The sequence below is a fragment of the Myxocyprinus asiaticus genome, chromosome 20, assembly GCF_019703515.2.
Source record: "Myxocyprinus asiaticus isolate MX2 ecotype Aquarium Trade chromosome 20, UBuf_Myxa_2, whole genome shotgun sequence".
Lineage (NCBI taxonomy): Eukaryota > Metazoa > Chordata > Actinopteri > Cypriniformes > Catostomidae > Myxocyprinus > Myxocyprinus asiaticus.
Window position 1 is genome coordinate 42,800,835 of NC_059363.1, and position 13,251 is coordinate 42,814,085.

Consider the following 13,251-nt stretch of genomic DNA (forward strand, 5'->3'; position numbering starts at 1 on the left):
CAAGATCAAAGCACATGTTTAATTTTTTCATGCAATATGAAGTGGTGTAATTCCAAAAATTTACTGTGAAAAACACTTTGGCCTTTGGTTTCATGAACAAATTATCGGAAACACAATTAACCGGTTATAACTGGTTACCAGCATTTAAAAACAATGTTTTCACTCCGTAACAATTGAAGATTGCTTTGTTCTCGTTTTCGTTCCTTGAAACATTTTTAGTCTCTGAGAAAGACAGTGTTATAGCCAAGTTAGTATGTTGCTCTGTGAGGATAATTGTAACACCTATGCATAGTGTTGTTGTTTGGGGGGCTTGTTTTGATCAGGATCTTTTCCATATTCTGTTTATATTCATGCATAAAGCTTGAAATAATAGATATTTATTGGGGTGGGTATGAATAGCCCCCAGACCAAGTTTGGTGTCCTAGCCAAACTCTATAATGCCACCACCAGTTCAAAAATTCACTTTTATTTTACTTTTGAACTGGTTTATTTTTACTTACCAAAATTCTTTTAAATCCTTCCTTACTCTCCTTATGGAGAAAGTAATGAATCCTTTTTTAAAATCGGCCTATTACAATGGCCGACATATTGGATTGCGATGTTAATCGCTTTTTCGCTACTCTTACAAAAAATGGCTCAGAGGATCTTCTGGCCGAGCCGCAAAGAAATTACTTGAAATTAGTTTGAAAAGTTACAAAACGGGCAGAAGAGCGTGATGGCAAAAAAAATAAAATAAATCAATTTTATTTTTCAATCTTTAGGACGATTCATGATTCGATTGTTCAACTTTTATATGTACTCAACTAAAAAGTAACTTCAACATTATTCAAATAACATGTTCCTTATTAGAATGCAAGGCAACCTGGTAAGAGAAATCAAAGTTCTTTTCATTATAGGAAACACTGCACTACACAGGAAATTGTCAACAATGTTAATGTAACATAAATTAAAATAATCCAGATATTCAGAAGTAATAGTATAAAATAACAGAAGTACAAAATACTATTTAGCCAATGTAGATATTAATTTGTATCTAAACTAAGTCTATCTACAAAGTTATCTAGAAAACAATATCTAGAAATGATCAAATTTATCTATAAAGTACTCATTGTACATCAAACAATTTGTATTGTTTTGAAAAAATTCTGTGAAACCTCCAAACTTTGACCCCTAAAACATCAGTATGGTATCCATAAAGGTCGCACCGTGCTGTCTGAAATGGTGAAAGCAGATTAACAGATTTGAAAACGCAGCCTTTTGCCGTTTAGTAATTGTGCAAGGCCATATTGCGTTTTCAATCTTAATTCAATCAATTGCATGCAGTGCCTTCTCACACCGTGAAACAATTTATCATTATTATTCAGCTTGCAAAGTTTGTCAAAATGATCACTTCCCAAATGTTGGCTTCAGATACAGTACACCCGAAACACGTCACAGAACAAAGCAATAATTAGCGATCTATCTGACTCCTCATGGTAAACAAAGGATCGGTGTATGTTTGATTCTCACGTTTATGGCATATTTCTATGATTAGATATGAAGCGCCCGTAACGGTTACATAGTTAACGCTTTTTTGTGGGTATTTAAAGAAAGGAGACCGTTCATAAACATGCATAGAATGACGAGGCCGGTTCTCGCCGATGTATACATGCATGACAAACGAATCTGAGCTACTATACAATCAAACTGTACAATCACACTGGAAACAGTCTCCATGTTGTTAACATGTGCAGCTAAACAGATTGGGGTGGCATCAAGTCAAGCGCTATGAAATTTTTTTCTCTTCCTTATTTGGGGAATTGACAACGTACCTTACTAAGGTTTGCTAATATTTTTATGGAATGCTACATTAAAACCACGATTGTAGGTTACATACCTCGTTTGGTGACATCGCCTCCTATGGGTAAAGTAGTCTATAAAACAACTGTCTCCAAATTGTTTTGCCCATTTTTGCCTCCATTTAAACCTTTAAACCTAAGATATTGAGCTTTGTGGTGTTTATGGATTCCAAAAACAGAGGAAACATCATTTCATCTTAAAAGCCATTTTAGCCAAGAAGCTTCAATAATTTCAAGGCACTGAAAAATACATCTATTTAAACATTATAAAGGAATATTTCCCCATTTTTTCACTAAATGAACTGGCTACTGAGATTTAATCATTTTCATTGGTATGCACTTTTAAATTGTATATTTTATATACAATGATATGTAGTAGCTTGATAAAAATCATTATTTACTTCCATACATATTTTACTGAAACATTTTCTGTGAATAAACAAGTTGTGCAAAAACTACTCCACTTATGTTTTGGAACCCAGTTGAATATTGCATAATACTAAATTATTACTGTGGGACCCAGTCAAGTTAATTATTATAATAATATTATAATTATCATTATTATTTTGAGGATTATAAAAGTAATGTAATATAAAAGTAATGTAAGCGTTGTTCTAATGGGAGACTCACATCGTCACGCTATTATCAAGTTATCTCCTAGCCAATCATACATCAGCCATTGTTTCAAAAGCCTGCTTTCAAGCTACCTCTGCTGTTTCAGTGTGCCAACACGGCAACCTCCTCCTCCTCCTCCTCCCCACCACCACCAGTTGAGTCCCGTCCTGCACGGGGGTAGGCTCCTCGCCCCCTGCCTCCTATCTCCAGCAGGATCTGACGGTTCAAGTGGCAATCTCATCGGACCGCCAGATGGGGCTTGCGCCAAAAGAGACATTATAATTATGTGTTTATTTATTTATCAAATAAATTTAATTTCAACTTAACTTAAGCCCGTGAGTCTTCCTGGTAGAAATATATTTCTGACCTATTCACTTCACCTTCACCTAGAGCTTTTATTTTGACACTGAAAGTGGATTGTGTACTTCACAATGTTCCGCATCTTGTGAAACGCTGTCATTTCCTTCTTTTCTGTTATGCTGTGGCACCTTTGTAGATTTATGCAATAACTCGTAGTGGTTATTAATGTTTGGAATTCTGCAAATGCTGATACCTGCAGTACTTCTCTTTCACAATGCATGTGAACTGCTCTAAAAGCATTAAAAACAAGACACCATGATCCCCGCTTGTGCACAGAACAGTGTGTCACCTGATTATTCTGAAGTGCACAGACCATGTTTATCTGTCTTTAATCGCAGACTTTTGCAGTTTTATGATCACATATGACCATATCTCCATTTTGATGTTATTTTGATTAATTGTGCAGCCCTGAAGGATCGTGAAATTATTCTGTTAATGCTCTTTATAAATGTACAAGTTTTTGATTAATCGGGCATTGTATTTTCAATATCGAATTTATCGATAAATGACGCCATTTGGTGGGCATATAAAGAATAGTGGCAAAGTGTCAATATACGGCATTACACTGTGCGTTAAACAGGAAACAGTGAAGTTCATAGGTAAACTAGTTTAATATTTACTTAATGTTATTTTGGTCACCATATGCAGTCAGAGTTTTTAACAAAAGTTTTTCATTTTCTTAGAATGTTATTCCAGTAAACTACTAGGCTATTATACAGCCTTAAAAATAATACGTGTTGCTCAAGGTAAAAACATGGTAAAAATAGTGGTCTGTCAGAAAAGATGGGCGATTTACCAAATATTCACAATATTACCATAGTGATTTTGCTCACTATATAAAATTAAGCAATATTTTGAGCATAGAAAAGATTGTAGTGTGCTTTTTATTTGGCCACTATGTTTCCTAAAGAGTGCGCCATTAATCTAATTTCACGTTCCTTCAAAGGCCGAACAATTAATCAAAATAACATCAAAGTCTCAGTTTTACACTTCAGGTTAAGACAATGACTATTATTCAAGTGCAAAATGTTGCAATTAAATTATAGAATTATATAGTATGTAGGCACTGCGCTCTTCACAAAAAATAAGTGCTCTCTTCTGTCATCTACTACAAGCACAGTGTGTGATGCTTATTAAATGTTGTGTTTAAAGCGTATGAGCGGCTTCACACATTCACTTTGAAAAGTGCAGCACCTTATATTAATGAAATCGTATCCTTTCATAATTACACTAGCACATACAGTATCACAATTTTAATTTGATTAATTGTCTATTTCAGTGTAAAAGAATTAACAGAACATGCTTAACTTACATCACTACATAAGCGAATGCTATTATGTTTTTATTGTTTTGGTTAAGGCTGCACGATATATCAAAATAATCGCAGATGTACGTTTTGCAATATGCATATCGTAAAGGCTTGCAATAACGGAATAATTTTAATACAGTAACGTTCAAGGCGATGCCACTAGCAAAGAATAGACTGGACATTTTGAATAAATTATACACAGTATCATGTAGATAGTGAGCATTACTGATATGTCTTTAGACTAATTTAAACGCCACTAATTTGGCCCAAAAAATATGTTTGTAAATAGAAAATTTTGACGCAATGGGAGTACACCTCAATGGAATGCTGTAATTGATACTTTTCACGATTATATAATTGCGACAGCTGTAACTGTAATCTTGATTATTTTTTCGATTAATTGTGCAACCCTAATGTGTGTGTAGATAATATGAGACCAGATGCCAGAATATAAACTCAAACTTGGCTTGTTTATTCAGCCATTGCTGTGGTCTGTGTGGATACATCAAAGGATGTGTTATATTTAATGGGTTGTCCTGTGAAATCATGCGTGGACTGACAACAAGCAGGTTAAACCAAAGCAGAAAGCGAATGTCTACGGCAAGCACTTCTGGACATAATTTTTCAAATGAAAATTCCCACATTTAATGAACTAATTTTGAAAATAATACGAGCATGAATTAGAGTAAAAATAAAACATTTATATTTTGCAACACAAATTATCTTAGAATATGGTGAAATTAACTTTATATTCATATGCACAAAAAATACAAATAAATGATTAATTTTAAAATCAGCAACATAGCTAATGGTTAAACTGCAGTGGCGAATTCTCAGGGCCAGCAAAGCCTTCTCTGTTCGCCTAACATGCCAAACAAATAAATATTTTTCATCCTTTCATTCTCAATCACCTTTTTGCCTATGTATTTTTAATCGCTTTCCACTCTTAATTAATCTACAAACAGAGAAAAACAAAAAGTTTATCCAGTCAGATTTATTCCTTGATGCTTACAAGCGAAGCATGACAGCTGTTTCACAAACTGCATGCCCGAAGCAGCACGTGAGTCTGAGCTCCACCCCGTCAGGCCTTCAGAATTTCCACAGAATCCCTCAACAGTGCAAGTGAATGTTTATCTAATGTCAGATTGTCAGATTCATCAGCCAATCAGATTGATTTATTTGTTCTTGTGGGTGTGATCTTTAGGATATGTCCCAGTCGAGGCCTGCTAGCTGGCATTGAGTGAAGCAATCACGCTTTAAGTGATGTAATTTGAAAGCGAAGAGCGCGAGATCTTGCTGAGAGTCGGCTGTCACTGCCACATCACCACTGAGAAAGAGATCCTTATGGATTTAAAAACACGAGATGTTCTGCATGATCGTGTGATTGCTTAATTTATTAATCATGAAAGAAGGACTGGTTTTCACTTCAAGCAAATTGGTAAGTGCTTTTTGCATTGTTATATCGACATCAGGAGTTTTCTAAGCGTAAATTAGGCTGCTTGAGCATTCAGTGTCAGATCAAGTTTTGAAAAGTAGTGCTGCGAAAGTCAGATTTTACAACTTCCTACTAGGAAAAGTGCAATGGAATGCATCTTGAAATCAGAATTACAACTTGTAGGCTCGTGCAGAAATTCTCAACTCCGATTTCGCCAAGATGCAGGGGCATGATGTCACACAAACTTGTCTACACTCAGGGAGATATACAAAGCATATAAAGTGATAAACATTCACTTTATTAAGTAATATCGATAAATGAGTTTGTTTCCACATTACATGATATTAAAGCTTGTTTAACAAATGCCTGCAGAAACAGGTGTACAAAACATTATAATCTCTTTTGATAATCGTACACCTGAAGCACAAATGCTACCGCTGCAGCATTGTTTATCAGTTGGGTTGCTAGGAGACATCTCTAATGAGAGTCAAACACCTGCTAAGCAAACGGGAGCATTGCAGTTCCGAATATCGGGGAATGGAATGCATTTATGGTCGGAGATATCAAGTAGGAATATCCCACATCCAACTTGAACGGAACGCAGCATAACCGTGTACCCTGACGAAACAATTTTTTGCAAGCAACATTTAAATCGCAAATAGTATTAGATCGATTTTTCCAGGTATTATAGACCTCCTTGGTAGATTCATATGATTTTTGAATTATGATTTTTGAATGTCTGTTCGGGAGACGTTCATTTCACAAACAGTCATGCTGTAGTTAAAATTAGGCTTGCTTGAGCATTAAGTGTTGTTTCAAGTTCTGGCTTTCGTGCGTGGACGTGCTTTTAAAATGTCAATTGGTATTACTAGTTAGCTGCGACATAATGCATGATGCCCAAATGCATAGGGTGTCTTATTCATTGTGAAACTGTGCTTTCTTAATGGCATGAATCACACTGAAGGCCTAGACTATAAATTCACGGCCCGCCATTGTTAAACTGTACATACTATATGCAGTCTATATGCAATTTGGAACAAAAGACAACTATGTTTGTGATCTCTGGGATAGACGGTCCTTTTTTTTTCCTATTTATAATTATAACTTTTGAAAATATTGTCCTACAGTTGTTTTCCCCATTGATACTCCATTTATCATTTTAGGGCATAGCGTTTGTTTGGCCTTTTGAAATGATAAGAAACTACTTTCTTCTCTTTCACAACTGATAATATCTCAGTGTGTCGCATCAGATAAAGATCACCCCTGGTGATCTGAAGGTCATAGGTTCGGATCCCACATAGAGTGACTTAAAAACCACCTCATAGGCTTCAGTTGTGTTGGCCCCATAATTGCTGCAGGCAGCTATATTTTTTTATTGTTTTTTAATAAACATGATACATAAGATTAAAATTACATGACAAGAGATTTTTACTGTTATAAAAACACATTTTTGTGAGAGTTAATGGGATAGTTCACCGAAAAATGAAAATTCTCTTATTTACTTACCCTCATATCATCCCAGATGTGTATGACTTTCTTTCTTCAGCAGAACACAAACAAAGATTTTTAGAAAAATATCTCAGCTCTGTAGGTCCATACAATGCAAGTGAATGGTGAGCTACAAAGGTCTGATCACCATTCACTTGCATTGTATGGACCTACAGAGCTGAGATATTCTTCTAAAAATCTTTGTTTGTGTTCTGCTGAAGAAAGGAAGTCATACACATCTGGGATGGCATGAGGGTGAGTAAATGATAAGAGAACTTTCATTTCTTGGTGAACTATCCCTTTAAGATAGCTAGTCTCACCTCGCTCTCTCTGTAACTTGATGGAATGGTGATGCAGAAGCGGCACCAATGAAAGTCGGACAAAATTTCTAACCGCCACGCATTGCATCAAGTCGAACACACCTATCCATGATATTCTCAGCGAGTCCACTGTATTTCGCAAGGTGGGCGGAATTTCCGGTTGGCTAGCGGAAGTGTGACTGGTTGGAGTTTTGTGTGTAGCCGATCACTGCTCGCTTGCGTGTCATGTGGTTACATTCTTGCTTTTTAAATGCTGTAAGATGTCTTAAAAATTTCCCCGACAACATGTGAAGTTAATGGTTATCCTAACAATCAAGCAAAACTAAAGTTTTGTCTAAAACAGCAATGTTATGATCAGAAACCACTCGCAAAGCACAGCGCTCCAGTCCCAGATGCTGCTTCTTCCATCGGCTGCCTACAGACGGATTGACTTAGCAACATCTGTTTGAAAAAGCTTTGGAATAATTTGTTTGTGTGCTCTTTTCACTTTATTGGCAAGAAGTCAACAGCAGGGATTACTTATATTATCCGCCGCTAAGGCCCTGCTACGATAGATGTCCAGAAATGAAGCGCAATGAATTTATAAACGATAGCATTATTGTGCTAACAGGTGTGTGTGCATGTGCTGAAAGTTCATTAGAAATTTTGAGAGTTTGTTCATTTCTATTTAGCATCTTTTTTTATGAATGCTTCACATGTTTTGAAATGGCATTATTACTGAGTATAAAAAGGAACAGTGTTTTTCCTGAACTGTCTGTGAGTAGTGACGATGTTTTCAACTGTTTTCATGCTGTGATGCTAAATGGATAAATTCTGCAGTGGAAGACCATAATTATTAGATGAGACATGTACAGTACTGAGATGTTTTATCACGTTTGAAATTAATTGTATTATTATTTTCCTCTTTCCTGCCTGCAATTCACTTTCTTTTGAGTGTCTTTGCAGAATGTGCGTGTCTTCCCTTAAGGGGAAAAGGTGATTTGGAAAACAGTGTGGACATTAATTCAGTATCAATTAAATTTATTTGTACAGCTAATGCTTTTAATAATACATACTGTTTTATAGTTGCTTGACAGAGAACACTGAACTTTTGTGTACAATGTTTATAATGTATGTCCAAATAAATATGTTTATTTGTACTGCATGTAGTTTTTTTTGTACAGTACAGTTTATTGTGTGGCTGCTAAGACATCGTTATTTCCTACACAAGAACAATAAATTCAATCTATCAACAGGATCAGTTGTTCAGTCAATACTAAAACATTTCATGTAGGTTATAGCATTTAGATACGGATATTAAGTAAACTAACAATTATAATGCTAGATTGAGATTACTACACAGTCAACTCCCACAAAATAATTTTATCCGAAAAACAGCGGCATGATAGAGTCCTGTAATACACGAGCATCCTGCTGTCTGGACCTCCCCTGTATCTGCAGTAAGTAAATAATCTCAGTACAACAAACTCTTCAGATTCTGACTAGACTCAATATATGCTTTAAAATAAACATAAATATCTACAGTTCTTAAAACATGTCCAACTTTACAGCTGTGAAGGCACTAATAGGCTACATAGCTTTTCAGGTTAGTCTGCTCAGGTTCTTCCATTGATGGATAAAGACTCAACAAAATAACAAAAATGCTTCTATTTGCGATATTTGGCCACCATCCTCAAACACATAATCATTAACAGATAGGTGGGGAAGAACAATATTGCCTCGCCATAATTCTGTGATTAGATGTTCTCAAGTTTCTGTCATTTTTAATGTTGCGTTAGTACATAACATAACGATTGTTTACGCTCAACCGGAAGTTTCGCCCTCATCGCCCACAAAGAGTCATGGGACTTAGGAATATTATGGATAGACTCCCGTTGAAGAATGGCTTCAATATGGCTCTAGGGCTACATTCACACCGCAGCTGAAAGTGACCCAAATCTGATTTTTTGCTCAAATCAAATTTTTTGTACGGTTGTTCACATGACGTTTTAAATGTAGCCTATATCAGAAACTGGTCTGAACAGCCGACGCTCCTAAACTGACCCCGCATGTGTATTACACTCCCAGAGCATGGGTATAACAAGCCATGGCATTTTAATCATTATAATATGACTAATGAATTAAACTGCAAATACAATTTTAATTGGCTGGGTTTCTTAAGAAGATAGGAGAATGAATGCCTATTTATCTAATAATGTGTCAGTGAGTAAAGGACAAAAAAAGACCCTCTTGATGGATAAAGTATTTTTAAATAAACTAATTTTGACTTTGTATGTTGCAATTTAAATATATTTTAGTTTTATTTGCTTAAATATTGATATGTACAAAGAACAACAATTTATATAGATTATTTATTCATATAAACTTGTCATTGCCACAATTCTTATTAAGTTTTAGGGAAAGTTCTGCTTCCCATGTAGACTTAAAGCAATCGCCACTGACCTGAACGAAATTGCAAGCAAAGCAATGAATTTGTTGTTATGGCAGCAACCACAAAGTAGACACTACAATCTGCCATATGAGTTTAAAAACTAGTGGGAAAGGTCTAAACTGACCTATAGCTTTGGTCATCCAGACTAGGAGTCACAAGTTCAAGGAAAGAGAGGAAGAGTGTCATCAATTACTGAACGATCACATAGACAAGAGGTATGCTGCCTGGGAACCAACTGAATGGATAATCTCACTTCACACAAATGCACCTTATGTTAACAGACAGACACCTTTTAGGAATATCACTTGGAAATGGGCAAAGCTTTCATTGCAAGTGAGTAACTCGTGTGGGGGCGTGTGTGAGAGACAATGGGTGAACTGATGTAATTATCCCAAGGAATTTTCAGTTTCATTTATGCTTAAAGGCCTTTGCACACCAAAGGTGATGCGATTATGAGAGGCGAATCATCTACGAATGGTCACATAGAAAGTGACCCAAATGATTGCCATTAACAGATTCACAATAGGTGCCGCTAATCGACAAGCAATTTTACCCCTGTATGGTAGGTGGTGCAAATCATCTTTCAGCTGGTCTGCCGTTCCCATCATGGATGAGAACTATTTCTTGTGTCAAGTACATTTGTTTAAAATAACTGCATAATGCTCACATATAATGACAATAAAACAAATGTTGTCAGTTGAAAAATACTGATTGTACCTTATTGCCATGCATATCTACCTGTGTTATACATTTGCTCAAAATCCTGCATGTTACGAATTAAACATGACATCTAAACACAAAACCCACCTTCAGTCTGACCCATTATTAAACACTTTAATACTGCTAACTAGGGCTGGGCTATATGTAAAAAATATTTTGGCCTTCGTAATGTACGATATTGTCAACCCCCCTGCCGAGGGTTGGCGAATATTTTTGCTTTATTGATTTTGCTTTGAAAATTATATTCATTTATTGAAACATGAAAAACATAAACAAAAGACATTTCTAAATTCAATTAGCACTTTAAACGAAAAAGCTATTAAAATAACTTAAACTAAACTTAAACTTAAATGCAGTTAACATGCATTGTGGGGGGTCTGGGTAGCTCAGCGAGTATTGATGCTGACTATCACCCCTGGAGTCGTGAGTTCGAATCCAGGGCATGCTGAGTGACTCCAGCCAGGTCTGCTAACCAACCAAATTGGCCCGGTTGCTAGGGAAGGTAGAGTCACATGGGGTAACCTCCTCATGGTCGCAATTATAACTGCGCCACCACGAGGACCTACTAAGTAGTGGGAATTGGGCATTCCAAATTTGGAGAAAAGGAGATAAAACATTTATATATATTTATTTTTTATTATTATTAAAGAAACAAAGACGAAAGTGATTAAATCATAAAATAATACAAGACACCTAAATTGAATTCTATTTTTTTTATTTATTTATTTATTTATTTTTTTAAGGCAGCATTAACTGTATTACCAAAACACAATACAAACACAAAATCGATAAAAACACACATTTGGCAGCATTATTTTGGGAACACAAGGGAATTTATTAGGATTATTTATTTTGATTATTATTGTCTTTACATTTATAATTGTCTTTAGTTCTTAATATGTAGGCTATTAGTAAGTTTCCACCTGTTGTCGTTGAAGTGGCACATTCAAACAGTTCTTTCACACTTTCGGAAATCAGAATTTAGGCATTTTTTAACTATTTTATAAATATATATTTGAAGTCAAAGAATAATCTCTAATATTCCGGCCCACCCTTGGCTACGCCACTGGACTTCTTCGACGCAGAAGTATAAATCGGCCATAAGGTGTTTGTTGGCAGGAAATACCAGAAGCCTAGCTTGCTTCTAAAAACACAGCACAATGTGAAAGAGGAAAAACTTATCTGGGCATACATTTCAAATACATTCAAACTGTTGGGTACCACGGGGCTAAAGGCTCCCCTTAAGAAAAAATTAGCTTTCTGGTCACAAAATGTATCAAGATCGAAAAAACATGAAGCAACATAATTATTTGTGTGAAAAAAAAAATAACAGAATGTTGTTTAGATAAAAATTCAGTTAGGCCTAAAAAGGTTTAAAAACACACTTGGGGTAAAAGGCCCCCAGGGGTTATAGTGATATTGTGTAGATATAGGGGCAATAGGTATAGAGCAAAATTGGTCAACTAATGCAAATCATTTTGAGACAGCATGTTTTTTTTGTTTTTTTTTTTTTGTTTTGTTTTTAGTAACAAAGATAATGCTTATTTAAAATCACCACTTAAGAAAAGGGTGCACAATTTCCTGTTAATTCCAATCACATTTGGCATTCCAGAACATCTCAAGTATTCTACAAACAAATGACTCTCCATTGTGATTGGATCGGTCAATGTGAGCCCACTTTGAACATTTTTTATAACTAATCTACCGCTTTCATTTCAGAACACACACACACACACACACACACACACACACACACACACACACACACACACACACACACACAGTTGGTAAACAGCAGTAACAAGTCGACTAAATAAGAGAAGCACCTCATGCAAGTTCAATCAGTAAGTCAACATCACAGCCAATCTAATGGATATCACGGTTTAGTTTTAGAAGACATAATTAATGATATTCAATCTTACCGAATACGTAACAGGTATCCATACAAACAGACCCAGAATCAGCGCTGGATTCGAGAAAATCTTCATTTCAAGCGACTTTAAAAGATCGTGGAATAGTGGTCGCGAATTAGACACCAATTTTAACTTCAAAAGCGTGTTTACACAGCGTTAAACCTTGAATCAAATGCCGAGTTTTGTTACAAGTAAACTCCACCTTCCATTGCTTGAAGTAAGGTGAGTTTCTAGTGCCCGCCTATAGACCATGTTTGGTTACATCCGGAACGACTGTCCGATTCATATAGCTGAATCGATTCTTTCGAACTGAACGTGTCGACGACTCGGTCCAAAAACTGATGTATTTGATCAGGACAGGTTCGATTTCAATTGGTAACCTAACCGAGAGTTTGTTTCTTCTTCTTATTCATTCCGAATTGTGAACCAGCTCGATCACATTCACTGAAAGACCCACTCTGTGTACGCTTTGTTTTGTTCATCTTGTTCACAAACATCAGTGTGTTTCAGTACCTTTCACTGCATTTCATGACATGATGTCAGTTTATATGGCAGTTGTATAGTTTTATTACAATTAAACAATAACTGCACTGCAAGAAACTGTTAGTAAGATCTTGAAACTGCCTTTAGGTTATTAGGTATTACTTAAAATAGGAGATTGACAATTCATATTAGGGTTTCCCAAACGTTTTTGTGAGCTGAACCCCCATGACCTCGTTTATTTACTTGAACTACCCCCTGATTTTTAAGTAAGGTTAACCTTTCAAAATATTATTAATTTGATGTCTTTAATTCACCACTGGTATTTCTGTCCTAATCAGA

The 13,251-nt window shown here is 35.7% G+C and overlaps 1 protein-coding gene across 1 annotated transcript in view; it reads right to left on the reverse strand.

Annotated features, from left to right (window-relative positions):
- The window catches only part of LOC127410989 (syndecan-1-like), a 44,580-nt gene extending 31,943 nt beyond the window's left edge, over positions 1–12,637 (reverse strand). The window contains exon 1 of the mRNA XM_051646294.1: positions 12,439–12,637. Coding sequence (XP_051502254.1) covers positions 12,439–12,504 — 66 coding nt within the window. The 5' untranslated portion in view covers positions 12,505–12,637. The remainder of the gene's footprint in view (positions 1–12,438) is intronic.
- Between the last annotated feature and the right edge of the window lie 614 nt (positions 12,638–13,251).